Here is a 17493-nt window from a genome sequence, read left to right on the forward strand (position 1 = left end):
TTTGGAGGACCCCCTGTAGTAACTCCGAGGACCCCCTAGGGGTCCCGGACCCCCTGTTGAAGACCCCTCCTTTACAGTAATTTGAAGTTTCTTTTGTGTTTGGAGTCCAGTAAACGTAACAGAGGTTTATGTGTTGGAACGGTCGTTCACTTTTGTTATTGCTGTCAGTTGAACCCATCTATACAGATGGATGTGCAGTAAATGAGCAGGGTGTGGCTGCACAGGTCTTATTGGTGATCCAGGACATTGCTATCACATGTTCGACACATGTAGAGTACAGTAAGCGGTAAGCGCGCACTCTCGCACAAAACCTTTTGTTGAGTCGTGTTGTGGCTGATAAGAGCTCATATTGGATTACAGGAGATCCTAGCTGGTTACTTTGAGCAGGTGTTGTGTCACCCACGGGGATTAGCCTTGTACTCCATGGTGGATTAAGGTGTGGAGTAGCACGTGAAGCTACTGTACTCTGCAACTGCCACTATCATTCCAGGAGACTGACTGTGCAGTTCCAGGGAAGAACTGGATAACAATGAGCTACATTGCAATGCTCTTTAAGGAGGAGTGCAAGTTGCATTGGCTATCAGAGACAGAGAGATCCATGACTGCATGTGTAGCCGGAAACTATTGTTGGGCTTTAGAACAAAGTGTACTCAACTGTAGGTTGAAAATCATCCCAAGGCATTTGCTGAGGGCGATTAACACAAAAGACCCTAAAGTGGCAATACTGGGCCTAGGAAGGTAGTACACGTGTTTGAACATGTTTGAAAACTAAATATCCCTACAATTTCAAGTTGTGCGTGTGGTACTATTTATAATATCTAGTAGATCATAAACATTTTTTATTCCTTCAAATATTTGGGTAGCTTGGACTAACACTACTCACATTTGCCAGGGGCACCAAACGCCTGGTCAACAATCGCAAAAAGACCAGACCATTGCAAGTAACAGCGCTAAAATATTGTCCGGTCGCTGCCGAAATAGTGCATAATCAGTGCGCAAAATGCATCACCTGACTGATAAAGTGAAAATGAACCCTCTTTCTCTTCCTTGCACAGGCTGATCAAACACACCAAGCAGTTACTGGAGGAGAATGAGGAGCGTCTCTGTATCAAAGTACTGCAGACCCTCAGGGAAATGATGACCAAAGACCGAGGATATGGTCAGAAGGTACATCCTGTTCATGTCCTGCATCATCCATGTGTACTATCTGACCAGGTTTCTAAAAAAAATGTGGGAAAAAAGGATGTAATCAGATAAAACTGTTGCATAAGATGCTTTTGTTCTGAACTACCGTATTGTCCAATACAGGCTGAGGGGTTATAAACGATGGGTCAACAGGGTTCAAATAATACAAAAGGTGAATTTCTTATGGCAGGAAATAGTTATTTTGTTGTTTAAGGTCCATCCACACCAAGAATGGTAAGATAACGATAATGATTTGCACCCAATGCACCCACACTGAATGATAACGTCAAGCTGTGACGGAGCCCCAAAATGGATATTGATGAATGGTTACTGCCACTCACCTCACAGTAGCGCACAGAGTGAGCAATGCAGCAGGACACACGTGTACGACACACGTGTACAACACACAACCACAGCATGCATATAAACAAAATAACACAGATGTTCTTCACTGCTGCATGAATTTCGTTAGCCTTTGTTCTCATCATAGCAAGGGAGGTTTAAAAGGCTATCTAAAAGAACTAAGAGCGGCAGCCAATCTGGCGTTTATGTAAATACAGTATATTGCGTCGCAAACACTGAGGAAGGCGTGCAGGACGGTCGAGTGTAGCACGCACGCACGTCTGTAGGCTATTTACTTTACTGCATGTAAACGCAGGTAGCAGGGCGGGAACTGTTCAGTTTTTTGACAGGTGGGGCAGGTCTGGTTTAAACTTTTATATAATCGCGGGTAGCGGGTCGGCCCGCGGATCTGATTAATGACGGGAGGGGGTGGATGCGGGTTGTCAAAATTGGACCTGTACAGGACTCTGATATACAGTCGTTGTTATAATTATCTTTCTTGGTGACAGCTATTTAGTCTGTTATTTGATGGGGTTGCTTATAAGTTCCTCCAACCTGGGCAGTGTTTCAGTATTCTGTGTTAATTGTATCCAGTTTTTCTAACAATGGTATTAGTACTCTAGTCACCTTTTTAGAAAAATATATTCCCTCATTTGCGCCCCTCCTGAGCGTAGCTATACAGTCTCTCTAGTCGCTTTAATGGAAATTGCGAATATCAGCACAGATTATTAACTTGCTGTGAGCATGGCCCAACGTCCTTAACACTAACACCATTCATACACCATTTTACACACCATGTCATGGGCAGTCGTAATGTCAGAGAGGAATATCCCTCAACTCTGTCATTTTGTTTTCTAACCAGTGTTTTAATGCCTCAATCCATAGCACCAGTATGTGGCCACCAAATTATGCCATCCAACAACTTTATTGCTCATTAAATTTAACATGAAATGGAAATTTGCCTTTGGCACACTGGCATCTCGTATACAAACAATAAAAACTCAACTTGTACATAAAATACACAAATGCAATAAAAATACATTCCCATAACCGCAACAGTGATCATGAGCTGTAGAGATTTGGGCGGTAGAGTTATTTTTATTTTAAAAGTATGTGAATAATACTATAGATCCATTTTATGAGCTTTACTAACAAGTTCAAGGTAGCGTTACATCTCAACAGTGCAGGTGAAGAGCAGGACATGGTAAGAAGTGTCAGTCCACAGTCCACATTGTACATCACTTACAAATGGGTGGTTATATTGATAGATAGATAGAATACTTTATTGGCAGTTTAAGAAAATCACAACAATGGCATTTGTTAGACTCCACTCTACAGGGTAGAAAACATCCAATCACAATGATATTTGAACTGTTTGAGTCAATGCTTCCTAATCTATGGTTCGATCAAGCTTTACAAGAATCTTAGATGGCACTGTACAGTACTTGGAATTTGGTACTTTAAGTCTTTAAGATGCTGTGATTGCAATTCACTAACTTCACTAACATTTCTGACTGACCAACCAAGCTATATACTCGCTTGCAAAGCTTTACTAACTCTTCCCCCTATACTTTTCTCTTCCAGCTGATTGCCTTTGATGATGAAATGGATGTGGCTGAGGTTGATCATTTTCCTTATTACTGTCGTGGTGTACTGTATACATTTGATTTGCGTACTGTATGTCTGCCACTAGTGGCCTAGATGTGCCTGTGATGCGAACAGACCTCCTAGCTGCACTTAGGCTTAATTTATACTTTGTTGCACGCTGGTGTCAGGCACCAACAATAGCAGATCTACAAGCTCAGAACACATCGCATTGCAACATGTTGTGAGATTGTAGATCTGCTATTATCGGTGTGTGTGACACCGGTGCGCGACAAAGTATAGATCAGGATGTCCATCTTTCAGTGGCTTGACCCCATGTCTTCCTAGTATGCCTTTATAGCCCCTTTTCGACTGCAGTTTTAGCACCACACCACACCACACTACACCACACCACACCAAAATATCTACATTTTCCATTACAAAAAAGTACCCCTATCGGTAAGAAACAAATTTAAGATTTGTTTTTGGGCTTTTTATGCCTTTATTGATAGGACAGTAGACTGACAGGAAATGGGGAGAGAGATGGGGAATGACATGTGGCAAAGGTCGTCCGGATCGGGAATCGAACCGGCGACGCCAGCAGGCATCATAGCCTAGTATGTGGTATGCGCCTTGACCACCAGGCCAGCGGGCGCCCCACAAATTGACCCTTTTAACTGTGATTATAATACAATATAAATTTGTATTACAACTATCCTAATTATAATGCACTGTAATGGATTATAACTGTGATTATAATACATTATAAAGTATTAATGTATTACTATGATAATTAAAATACACTATAATAGATTATAATAGTGGTTATAACACAATATAATCTATTATGATGTATTACAACTATATCCTGGTGGTCTAAATGAAAAGTCAGTGAATGATCAGTCATTATGAAGTGTTTGGCCCTGTTTGGCCTAGCTCAGACCTACTCTAGAGTGGATACTTTTTAGTACCCTGTTTAGTACCACTTTCACACCACTCTACCCAGGTCCTTGTAGTGAAAAACCTGGCACAAGTGGGTGGTGTGGTGTGGAGTTGGGCCAGTGGAAAATGGGCTTTAAGAGTTTTCCCTTCACAGTAAAATCCAGGGGTCCATTTTTGAGTTAAAATAACACTCCAGAATTTACTGTGTAACATTACTCTCCTTGATGTACAGTGCTTATTATTGTAGCATGTCTAACTAGACTACATTGTTGTGCTTGGCTGAAATGTAAATTGTCTTGTCTTTCTCAGCTGTCCACTTGCTGGTTTATAATGTGGACATGTGTGCACTGTCAGCACGTCATGTTGCAGTACACTGTATGAAGTAAAGAAAGACATTAGTTATTGGAAAAACAATCATGTCCTATCTTGCAGATTAGGAATCCTTTTCGACTGAATAGTAATGTATTGCAAAGTAAACGTCATTACAAAGTCCTGTTAGATAGGTGGCGGGGTGCTTTTCCTGTTACCTGTACTGTTTTTTTCTTTTTATCAAAATTCCATGGCGCGCACATAGATTTATATTTCTAACCTGTATATATACAATATAAAAGTATAAAATTTGTCAAGATCTAGGGTTCAAAGTTTTCATTTACATTCTAAGGCTTAGACCCTATAGCAGGCCTGGAATTTCGTCATTTTAGGGGAGAGGCCACTTGGCCTTTGGTGTTGTCCATTCGTTGAGGGCGTAAAGGCTAAATGCCAGGGCAGGAAGGCCATCAAATAAAACAAGAGCTTAGTGCATTGAAAGAATTTGTTGAATTTATAAGGGTTAGGGATGATAACCTTATCTGCACCAATCAAAGTCACTGTATTGGTTTCAAGATGGGGACTATGTGGATTTCAGAATCTCAACAAAAGACACTGGTGTCTACATGACAAGAAAGAGACACCTGTGTCTACTGTCTACATATTGACAAGAAAGAGAGAGGAGAAAGTCAGCTGGGACATTAAGGCCACTGTGGCCTCAGGTCATGCCATTTTTTAAGGGGCACAAGGCCAAACTGAGGGGCAACAGCAGCCATGAAATGCCTGTCCTGCCCTATAGAATGTGACATATCACTTAAGTTATCTTAAGACAGTATATCTTGTTGTCTTTTGATTTATTTATTTTTTAGATAATGCTATATTCTATAAGTGGGTGTGTTGACATGCATACATGTTTCATTAATCTACTAGTACATTCAGGGCACTGATCTGACCATGGATAGGTCAGGCTCGTTTGACATACGTTGACTGCAGGATTGTCTCTGTCAGCATGAGAGCTGGTTTTCGAGGGGAGCATGCCTTAAGCGTGTGACTGTGGTTGTGTGTGTTGTGGATCAGCCCCCTTTTTGATGGATGGCAGACAGACAGGGAATGCTGTTCTACTGAGCCCTTTGCCATTACTGCGAGAGCAGAATGTACTATATAATATAATATAGCAAGAGCAATCCTGTATATTTAGCACCAGAAACCGAATACAGCCTGAAATGTACACCATCGGAGGTGGACGTGTGTCTGGCAGCCAACATACTTGATGTGTGCCTTGTAAGTGTGCGTGGGTGGCAATGGCCCGTGGCCCAGAGGAAGTAGATATGGCACATGCCCCCCTCCCCTGGTTGGTGAGTGAAAGGTGATCTGACCGCATTTTGACTGATGACAGATGTCAGGTGATGCCTATCATAATCAAAAGTGTTTACTATTCCCGGAAGGTTGCATAACGTGATTAGTTCCATTATCAGTCTGACTCCACGCATTGCGCAATGTGTTATCCACAGCATAGAATGACACAGTATATGTGTGTAACGTGTATATGTTAGAATATAGCTTAGATTAGTTCAGTGTGTCCATTTTCTATAGGCCAGTGGTTCTCAAAGTGGATTCCAGGGAGGTACCTTTAGGGGGGTATAAATTGACCCATAGAAGTCTGTAACTCTGACAGTGTACAAATGGAACCAAATGAACCCTAACAGGTCCATTTTGTTCCATTTGTACACTGTCAGAGTTAAGGGGAGACCATGAAATTTGAAAGTTTGAGAAACACTGCTATAGGCTTTACTGGAGCTATCTATGTTCTCCGCTGAAGTTAGTGATGTCTCTGTTTACTTGTGTGATTTTACGCACAACTGGAAGTAAGTAATGCATTTGGTGGACGAGTGAGTGAACGTGAGGTAAACACAGAGCAGAGCTCAAATCAAGGGAGCGAGCGAGAGTGAGGTAAACAGTGGTATCAGTTAGGGAAAGAGAGAAGCAGTTGGAAAGGGTATTTCCACTGTTGCCAAGAAGTCACATGCACCCACACACACCCCTCCCTCTCTCTCCCCCTAGCTCCCTATCTCTCTCTCTACTCCTCCGTCTTCACCTCCCTCCCTTCATGCCGTATCCTAGTGATGGAAGTCCCCAGCTGCATCCTTTCCGCAGGAACACTGCTGAAGTCAGAGTATGGCTTTGTGGCTTTCAGCTGCCCCTCCCATAAGCACTGTTTAAGAATGCACACATGCTCACACCTCCGCTGACGCACCCTCTGTCTGCCTCTCTCTCTCTCTCTCTCTCTCTCTCACTCACTCACTCACTCACGCAGCCATAAACACAGCAGCATACTGTACCCTGCCGGATTCTATTTTTTTCATGCACGTGCCTGCGCCCAAGAGGGCCCCCCAGTGGTACACTCTGTCCCAGCCAGCAATAGCCAGGCACAGGCAACAAGGCCAAAGCCCCTGATGTTCACGAGGGCTTTCTGCGATAGCCGTTATATAATCCCCAGCGTTTAGCCTGATGCTTCTGCTCTTCTGGCCTTGCCGCTACAGGAGAGAGCCTCTGCCAAGCTGCTGTCCATCCCAGCCACGTTCCCCAGTCTCTCAGGGACAGACAGCATGCAGTACATCGTCACTGTCGGGCAGAAACCTCGTATCTCCAAGTTTCAAATGTGTACGTTTCTTCACCAAGTAAAGCCCTGCCTCATCATACAAGGCCATCGCACAAAAGTAGTGAAAACAGCAGATCTACAAGCACACAACGCCTCGCGGTGCGAGGCGTTGTGTGCTTGTAGATTGTCTGTTTTCACTAGTTTAAATCATTTTTAAAATGATAAATACAAAACCAACGGTTTTGGACATACAAGGTTTCCACCCGACAATGATGATATGTCAGTTCTACTGCTGTTGGAGGGACCCTGGCATGCCTGTGGTTGCCCCTCACCCCGGTTGCCTGCTCCTCACCCCAGATGCCCCTGTCTGCTGGGGTGTTTGTGTGTGTGCGTGCGTTAAACAATGTGGAACGGCATTCCCCCTTAGAGCTGTTTTTTATTCTTATTCCAAAAATAGCTACTGGATAACTGTAAGCAAGCCTTCACCCGCCCCACTAGAGCTCCTGTGTTAAGCTTGGTCGTGCTGTAGCATCCCTGGCGAGGCTTTCGTGTGCTATCCCGTGTGTGCATGTGTTGCTTCTGTAGGGGGAAAAAAAGGGTCCCCACTCAGGGTTGGCGGTAGGTATGGGACGATATGAAAATGTCATATCACGATTATTGTGACAAAAGAAATCGATAGTATCACGATAATCAAAATCCATTATCCTGGGGCGGAACATTTGCCCAAAAATAGCAGATCTACAAGCTCACAACGTGACGCGTTGTGAGCTTGTAGATCAGCTATTTTTTGGAAAAGACATTTGATAGAGAGTGAAAAAAAGACTGTATCAAGTATGTATATTATAAGTACCTTTTACCAATTATAGAGGATTTAAGAGGGCTTGTAGATCTGTGAGCTTGTAGGTCGGCTATTTTTTGGCAAAGTACCTTTTTTGGCAAAGTACCTTTTACCAATTGAGGGTTTAAGAGGTACCTAATATGCAGCTCGGCAAATAAAAGGTGAATTGATCCCAGTGCATGACGGAGGACGATATCACGATACATTTAATAAGTCCCATCCCTATTTGGCGGGTCAGAGAAGGATGATATCTGTGTCGTATATAGCGGGTGATGTAACAGAGTTCGGCGAGATAATATGGCTTTAAGGCCGACAATAAGTTCCTTGTTGGGGTTATGTAAGCGAGATGATTTCTATGCAGGGAGAGGGTGGCAGTCCACATATATCTGTGTGTCTACTTGCTGCCTGTGTAAGCACGTCTCTGCGTTTGTGTCCGTGCCAGCTGATCACAATCTCCTCATTATCCAGACTCCACTACCGTCACCTCACCTGCCCTGACACATTCTCCCCAACGTTCTGTTGCTCTCTCCCACAGTCCCTTTCTCATGTCGTCTCCTGTCATTTTGCCCTGCGGCGTTTGCTTTCCACTTTTATTACCCTGTAGACTAGTAGCTCTTGTTTAATCACTGTTCATTTCATTGCTTTCCTTTTCAAACAGGCATTTATATTTTTATTTGTTGAGCACCTGTTTTAGGTTTCCGGATTCTACCGCGTGTCTCATTTCCCGATCACATCTGTGCTTTTTCTTCCTTTACGTTTTCATTTCCCATAGCTTGTTCCAGCTCAATACGTTTTATCCTTCTTTTTTTTTTGCCACGCTTTCGGCTTTTCCCCCCCCTTTCCCTCCGCGGTGTTTTCTGTTCGTGCCAGGCTACAACTCAACCCAGGCACTGCCACACCCATCTGGGTCTCCGCCAGTTTGCCTCAGTCGGTCTCTGTTTGTCCTCATGTATCCCCTCGTCTGCTCCTGTGGGTGACGTGAGGCAATGCAGGGGCTGGTGTTATTCTTCCCAGCCAACAGGGGGGGCTGGAGACGTTCCACGGGCCCGTGCAGCCCTGTCCCACTTTCTCCACCTCAGTGCTGCACGATTCTTGGACTCCTGCCAGTTCTCAAGCGGTGCTTACATAAGAAGCAGCACTCCTGTTTTTTTTTGTTTTTTTTCCTTCTTTCTTTTTTTTCCTCGCCCTGGAATTTCAGCCTCTCCACTGATGTGTGACCTTCAGTGGTAATTGCTAATAAAAGTGCAGTGGGGCTGTTTACCGGGAGACGCTGTTATAGTGCCACGCCTTGCCCCGGGCAGTGTTGGCAAGAGAGCGAGCCAGGGAAAGGTGGGGTGAATTGGAGTTGGGGTTTGTGTGTGTGTGCGTGCGTGCGTGCGTGTGTGTGCGGGTTCACTTGCCCCCTCCAAGCACCTGTTAACGTTTGAGGCCCTGCCCCTGATGTGCATGCTCTTGTCTTGCTGTCAGGACTGAACTAAACAAGCCAACACTATAAACAAGTCCTTTCTCTCTATAGACATTCTTATTTTTAGGCTTGCCTCCCTGGCGCTGTGCCATCCTGGCACTGGGGCCTCTCATGCATTTTTAATTTTCTGGAATCATTGTTCGAACACATTTCGGTGTGCGTGTGTGTGCGTGCGTATGTGTGTGTGCGTGCTTAGATGAACAGAATGAACAGGGGATCCCAGGGTGCTGGTGACGGGTATTCTCACTAGGAGAGCCAGGTTATATAATCCAAAGCAGAAGGAAGGAGTGACTGCCGCTGACACCCCACACGCAGCCTGCATGTGGGGAGTCAAGTTACACTTGACCTCCTGGACTTGAGTCGTCCAACTCAAGTCACAATTTGATTTACTTGAGACGTTACTTGATGTATGTAGGGAATATCTAGAGAGACTTGCACTTGAACTTTGATTACTTGAAATGGTTTCTAACTTCCTAACTGGAAAATATGTTGTAAAAATGGCACTGTTGCATTGCATAACAAAGAGGATACTTATGATATTAAAGGTCTTATGACACAATTTTTCTTTTAATTATTATTAGCTAATTTTCATTAGCTTTTTTTCATGTTTCCTAACCTCGATTACACCAAAAAAACCTGACCTTTCAACATTCAGTGGTTTTTCTGTAATCTGTTGTTTTTTGAATAATTAGGCCCAGAAAGGTGAGTTATTTGTCTCTGGACATATGCATCATCATCCAGGGGAGTGTGTGGTTGTAGGGGAGGGTGTATCACCTTTGTTGTTACTTTACATTGTGTTTGCATCGGTCCAATGCACCAATTAATTACCATTTACCATTCACCACTTTGGTTGTTGCGTTCACCCTCCCCTTCAACCACACCCTCCCCTGGATGATGATGTGTACGTCCAGAGGCAAATTAACTCACTTTTCTGAGTCTAGTAATTAAAAAAACTACAGATTGCAGAAAATCCACTGAATGTTGAAAGTTCAGGTTTTTAAATCCTCAAAATAAAGAATAATACAATATGATGTCATAAGACCTTTAAATTGGTACTGGTTTCAACTCATACATTACATTAGACTTGAGACTAGACCAAATTGACTTGGTAGCTTTTGGACTTTATTTCAGGCTTGTGCCCCAAGACTTAAGACTTGGAGACTTGAGCAAAGTTGACCGCACTCTGATGCCTTGTCCTGAGACCTGTTGCCAAGAGAAGTGGAAATTCAGAGGAGGAAAATGCTTTTTGGTTATTGCTGGTTGTTAATGCTGTGAGACGGCCTCATTTTTGGCAACGTCCGGCAGACAACTTCCAACAACCTCCTGTTTTCCATATGCTCTTGTCCATAGCATCTATCCAGTGTGTTAGAAATGGCAATTGGTAACCATGTTGGCGTTTAAGGGGTCCAGCTGGATTGTGAGCTGAACATTTTATACATAAGAGCATTGGGTGGTTTCCATAGATTAAGGTTGGAAATTAGGTCAGAATAGGAAGATGATGATTATCATGCTTTACCACTAAAGTCAGACTTCAAAGCTCCTTCGTTACCTTGAACATTCAAATTGAATTAGAAGAAGACTCCGGTCTTGTTTGTGTGCATTACGTGCTTTTCCTGTGGAAATCAATGTGTTGACTTAAACAGAGACCTGATAAAAGGGAGATTCCTGTCCAGTCACACAGTTGCTCAACCTGAGCTATCATGACTGGTTGTGGGTTTGGTCTTGTGCTATTCTAAGTCCCAGTAATAAGTTGTAATCGCTGGAAATGTCTGTCCATCCATTGTAGGGCATCAGACACTAATGCAAACGCAATGCACCTTTGTGTCTTAAAATTCTTTTAATCTATGGGCTGTCTTGATAATGATGATAACGATAATCCAACTTGCATGACCTTGTTTGCATGAGCTTTTAAATGAGCTTGAGCTTGATTTTCAGTGCATGTTTTTTTCCTGAGCATGTTAAAATTAGTTTGGTTTTAAGGTTCCCCATAGTTTGTGTATAATACCGCACTGTATTGGTATTAGTAACAGTCTACTTTTACAGCCCCAGAGTTAAACTAACACTGAGGATTTAACTGACATTTTGCATCAGTGTTGGACTGGTCATCATCCATTTCAGACGATTAGCGTCCTAAATGTGGAAGTCTTGTGGAAGACCAGATTTGGCCTCTAGGCTTCTATGTATCTTCAATACTCCTCTGCGGTCCTGGGGGCTTGATTGTGAGCTTGTGGACGGGCTATTTTCAGCAAAGTTATTTTGTGTAGTCAGAGGGGAGGGGGCCTTGTATAGACTATAGACCCCTGGGGGCTCAACTGTATATAGGCTTTAAGTTAATAATGCTCAATGTTCACAATTTGTTTATGCTAGGGAACAATGTCATTCATTATATGAAACCAAAGTTAATAAGCACTAAGCATGACAGTATAACCAAAACATCAGATAATAACACATTTGTTGTCCTCTTTGTCACTGCCCTTGGCTTTTTGGATCATGCGCTTTTATTACTGTCAGGCACATGACTGGTAACCGGGTCAACTGTGGCCAGGCCAGATCCTTCAAAGAGCTATGTGCTTCAACGGCAGTCTAGAACAGGGGTTCCCAAAAGACAATCCCCGGGACCCAAACTTAGAAAAATATACATTATGAATTAACCACTAAAGCCCTATTTATGACCTTGTTAAAAATATATATTTTTTAAATTTATGGATTTAGTTTTTATATTTCTGTTCTGTGGGACCTGACACAGTGTTTGGGAAACACTGCTCTAGAAGAATTTATGTCCACAGATGTTATCAGTTAGAGCAGGGGTCTTCAACGTTTTCAGGCCAAGGACCCCATTAGTCAAGAGAGAGATGAAGCAGGGAGGGACCCCCACAACCTGTTCATAGATTCCATATACTGTAGTTTCATCGTTTGACAGCACAATCATCAGTGTATTTTGGATTCATGTCAATTTGTGTTTTCAGACATTTAACCACTTGAACCGTCAATACTTAATAAACTTGACCTTTCACTCTGTACTTAGTCTGCTCTTTTTCCCCTCTACACTAAAAATAGACGTACTAAAAGCTCACAGCTGAGCTTGTAGATCGCTATTTTTGGCTAAAGTTCTCAGAATATGGACACTAGGGTTCAAGTGGTTAATATAAACAAGGAGAAAAAAGGTTTCTATCACACAAATATTTGGAGGACCCCCTGTAGTAACTCTGAGGAGGACCCCCTAGGGGTCCCGGACGCCCTGTTGAAGACCCCTGAGTTAGAGACCTTAGAGACAGTGTCAAGTGTCAACATGACTAACCTGCCATCTAAGAACCTCAACTAACAGTAACTTTTTATTTCCACTCAGCTGGCACCTCCACCTGAGCCCGAGGTCCCCACTGAGGTGTGTTCAACAGCCATATTGGCCCTCTCTGCACACCAATATGGTCCGTTGCTGATCACAGATCATGCCGCCTCCTACAGTGTATAGTTTCATTCCATTGCCCTTGTGGCCCCATCTTAGTCATCACTCGCTTATCTAGAACTTTCCTCTATTTTGGGCCTTGCCAAAAATGTGTGACACGTAAACACACACCACGCACGCACGCACGCAGGCACGCACGCACGCACGCACGCACGCACGCACGCACGCACGCACGCACACACACACACACCAGGGATGTCACACCAAATTCTGGGCCCTGGGTGCTATAACTATTGAAAAATAGCAGATATACAAGGTCACAGCGTGGCACCGAGTGCCGCGCTGCGAGCTTGTAGATCTGCTTTTTTTTTTATCGTGACAATTCAATCAAAATATTTAGTTCCAAGGACCTCCTAGAAGCAAAATTTGAGTCACAAATGTTTGCTTAAAAAATACATAATTATTAAATACATACATTATATTCAAAGATTTGCACACATTTTCATGTAGATCTGTTATTTTTCAATGGCTAAAGTAAAACATAATTAAGGCTCCCTCCACCTTGGGCCCTAGTAACTCAGTCCCACTTTTCCCACCCTTGTGACACCCCTGCAAACACACATACAGAACAAACACACGCGCGCGCACGCAACTTGGAAATCGACTACGCATTTGACGTCCGTCTTTACCCTCCCCTCTTCCATTCATCCATCGTTCCTCCTCCATTCCTCCATTCACCCTCCCATCCAACCCCATGGTTTTTGAACGAAGCCCAGTTTCCTGACCATCTGTCAGCATGGGTTTCTGTAGCCATGGAGAGGTGTTTTTCCATGGCAGATTGGAACATCGGGGCTTATAGTGTGTCAGTAGCGCACTGGCTCCATTATGTAACCTGGATAGGGCTCCATTTTCTTTCTTTCTTTTTTTCCCCCTCTTCCTCTAACTCACTCTCTCATGGCTTGTATTTCTTCCTGCTGGCAGCCCAATCGTTCCCTTATGTAATTAGTGTTTTATTTTTTTGTATGTATATACCGGTATGCAGTGGTGTAAAGTACATTTACTCAGGGACTGTATTTAAGTACAATTTTGAGGTGTTATTTCCAATTACCAATACTTTTTACTTCTACCCCACTACCTCTCAGAGGCAAATATTGTACTTTTACACCACTGCAGTTATCTTGTAGATTTTTTATTACTATTGCAAAACACACAGTAACCACTTCAACCCCTACATACATTTTATATTCCCAAAAGATTTGTACACATTTTATCCATTAGAAAACTTGTGAAATTGGACTTTCTGCATAATGAGTACTTTCCACTTTTGGTACTTTTAAGTCAATTTTCAAGTACACTTTGAATTCCGGACTTGTAACACAGTATTTCTTGCAGTATTGATACTTAATGAGAAGTATTGAGTTATTTCCCCACCACTAGTGTGGTTTGCGTTATGTAATATACAGTGTGTATAATATGTATACAGTGTTATTATGTAACCCCAGCCACACTCTAACCCTGACATAAGTACAGTACCTGCTCCATTACCTGCATGATGTAACCTGTCCCAGTTCCCTGCATGCTTGCATGAAAGAGACACTAATGTGCACTGTATTAACAGCCTCCCCTTTTTTATTTGATCCTATGCTTTCTGCTAACTTACCTCACCTTTAAGGAGCTTGATCCTAACCAACCCCAGAAGCAACTGGAGGACCAAAGGAGGGTAGGTAACTGTACCTAGCAATCTGCCTTTGGATTGGTCTGCTCTGGCCTCCCCCCACCCACCAACCACACACACACACACACACACACACATTCCCTGGAGCCCTCCCAGTCACACTTCCCTGGCATGGCCGCTCACACCACTCTTGCTTACTAACAGACTGCGGATAAGGGTGTATTTATTGCAGCTGACAGGAAAACCGATGCTCATCAAATCTCTGCATTGAGGGGACTGCCCATAAGTCATACATCTCATTAGTCCTACATCACATTAGTCCTAATTTGGTTAGGGTAAGCTTTTAGGGTTAGGTTTAGGCATAGTTTTACTGAGGTTTGGGTTAGGTTTAGGAATAGTTTTACTGAGGTTAGGGTTAGGATTTGGTTTAGGCATAGTATTTTCACCAGGTTAGCATTCACCAGATTCGGACTAATGGGATGTAGGAACAATGAAATGTCGGACCCATTGCCATGGCAGCCTGCACTGAACCGTTCAGATGAGTGACTGAGCCATCATGGGCCCAGTAGGTCCAGTCTGCTTGATAAACTGGGAATTATGGGAGAGTGGCCTTTTGAACAGGCCTACTCAACGGGGCTTGGGGGTCAGTGCGTAAAATAAAATGAGATGATGTGTTCCTCTTCTGCTTCGGCTTAGGTCCATGGTTCTCAAAGTGGATTCCAGGGACTCTGTGGGTTCCTTTGTGGGGTCTAAATTGACCCATACATGTCTGTAACTCTGGCAGTGTACAAATGGAACCAAATGGACCCGTCAGGGTTCATTTGGTTCCATTTGTACACTGTCACAGTTAAGGGGAAACCTCGAAATTTGAAAGTTTGAGAAACACTGGCTTAGGTCACTCCTAGGGCGGTATTAGATGGAACAGAGGGAGGGACAATAGATCGTGCCACATATACACTATTACTGTACCATCTCTGATAAGAGACGTGTGTTATTTTGTGAACAATACCTGTTGTAGCCATGTGACTTGTCACTTTCTCTTGCGTAACTCTAAACAGAATATCAGCAGTTTCCACAACCTTTTGTAACTTTGTACGGGGCAGTGGCTCAATAGCATTGATGTTAGCCTCTAACTGTGCTCCTTTGTCATGATCAGCGTTATTGAGTATTGTAGCTCCCAATGTCCGCTATCTCTGATAGGGAGAAGCCCTCCGGCAGATCCTGGTCAATCGCTACTATGGGAACTTCAAACCTGGCGGGAGAAGAGACAGTGTCACAACGTTTAGCAATGGTCCAGTCACCACTGGAGCCCATCAGGGAAGGCCCCCTACAGGTGCGTCTAACTGTCATTCCCCTTGCTTTTCTGTCATGGGTCTACAGCAGTGGTTCTCAACGGGGGGTCCCCAAATTATTTTGGGGGGTCCCCAGATGATTAACTTCAACAGCAAACAAACCAACATCTGCACATTTCTAAAGTGACAATTTAAGGACATTTTAATACCGCTAAAATGACAAATTAAACATTGACCAAATATATTAGATGCAGAAATTGTGAAAATAGACGATCTACATGCTCACAACGCATGTAGATCTGCTATTTTCACAATAGAACCGTGTTATACAAAATCGAATGCCTCAACTCTTAGTGCTCGTCAGGGTGGGAGGGGTCCCCAGTTAAAATATGATTATTTTGGAGGTCGCGGCTTGAAAAGGTTGAGAACACCTGGTCTACAGCAGTGTTTCACAAAGATTCGTATGGGTCATGACGAGTCAATAGCCCCTCTTTTGTTTGTTTCCTAGAATTTATTATTTCAAAAGATGCTAAAAAACTAATAATAATAAAAAAATAAATAAAAAAAAGTTTAGTCGTGAAAATAGCAGATCTATACTCTTCAGCCTGTACAGTAGATCTGCTATTTTCACTAGTTTGAGTCCTGGAGAGAAAAATTATCTTTTGGGTCTCGAGCTCAAAGGTTTGGGAACCACTGGTCTGCAGTACATTAGTTCATGGGTCTTCAACAGGGTGTCCGGGACCCCTAGGGGGTCCTCAGAGTTACTACAGGGGGGTCACCAAATCTTTGTGTGATAGAAACTTTTTTTCTCCTTTTTTATATGAACCACTTGAACCCTAACGTCCATATTCTGAGAACTTTAGCCAAAAATAGCAGATCTACAAGCTCACAATGCTTCGCACTGTGAGGCGTTGTGAGCTTGCAGATCGGCTATTTTCGGCAAAGAGGTTTGGTGTAGAGGGGGAAAAAGAGCATTGACGGTTCAAGTGGTTACATATCTGATAACACAAATTGACATGAATCCAAAATACACTGATGATTGTGCTGTCAAATGATGAAACTATATGGAATCTGGGGATCCCTGCTTCATCTCTCTCTCAGCTAAGGGGTCCTTGGCCTGAAAACGTTGAAGACCACTGCATTCGTTCATATCCGCGTGTTTCCTTCTACTTGGATATATCTGTCCTCCTCTCATGTGAAACATGGAGTAATTCACTGGGCGGCTCATAGCTGTCATTTTATTAATTTCATGGGGCTGTTCACAGACCCTCAATCAATGATGTGACTCATTGTTCACCTCCCGTGGTTTTGAGGATGGAGAATAATAATATGTTCTTGTTGGCCACCGTGGCCGTGTCCTCATTGAAGCACTTAGACCTCCGTCTCTGTCCCTGAACATGTCGTTGCTGCTGGGCGTAAAACCTTGTATGTCTGAAACCGTTACTTTTTAAGCCATTTTAGGCCTAGAATTATTTAATGCTTTAACTATTGAAAAATAGCAGATATACAAGCTCACAGCGCGGCACCGAGTGCCGCGCTGCGAGCTTGTAGATCTGCTATTTTTTTTTTAAGTCGTGAAAATGTGTGCACATCTTTGAATATATGTATTTTTAAAGCGAACGTTTGTAACTCAAATTTTGCTTCTGGGTGGTCCCTGGAACGAAATATTTTGAGATGGGGGATCCGTGGTCAAATACATATCATTTTTGGGGTCCTTCACATGACATTGTAGTCTCTCAAGAACAGACTAACTGAGCTCCAGTGAAAAGGACCTTTTCTTTGACGATGGCTAGCCAGATTGCTGACATAGAAACATAGGTTTTTCAAAAAACCTTAGAAGGATTAAAAAATCGGGTAAAAAT

At 43.1% G+C, this 17493-nt stretch overlaps 1 protein-coding gene across 1 annotated transcript in view; it reads left to right on the forward strand.

Moving 5' to 3' along the window:
• itpr1b (inositol 1,4,5-trisphosphate receptor, type 1b) overlaps nucleotides 1-17493 on the forward strand; it is a gene marked incomplete at its 5' end in the record, with an annotated part of 169701 nt that overhangs the window by 81456 nt on the left and 70752 nt on the right. The window contains 2 exons of the mRNA XM_080728342.1: nucleotides 1056-1167; nucleotides 15540-15672. Of these exons, the coding sequence (XP_080584468.1) occupies nucleotides 1056-1167; nucleotides 15540-15672 (245 nt within the window). The remainder of the gene's footprint in view (nucleotides 1-1055; nucleotides 1168-15539; nucleotides 15673-17493) is intronic.

Source organism: Nannobrachium achirus (genome assembly GCF_963921795.1).
Source record: "Nannobrachium achirus genome assembly, chromosome: 6".
Lineage (NCBI taxonomy): Eukaryota > Metazoa > Chordata > Actinopteri > Myctophiformes > Myctophidae > Nannobrachium > Nannobrachium achirus.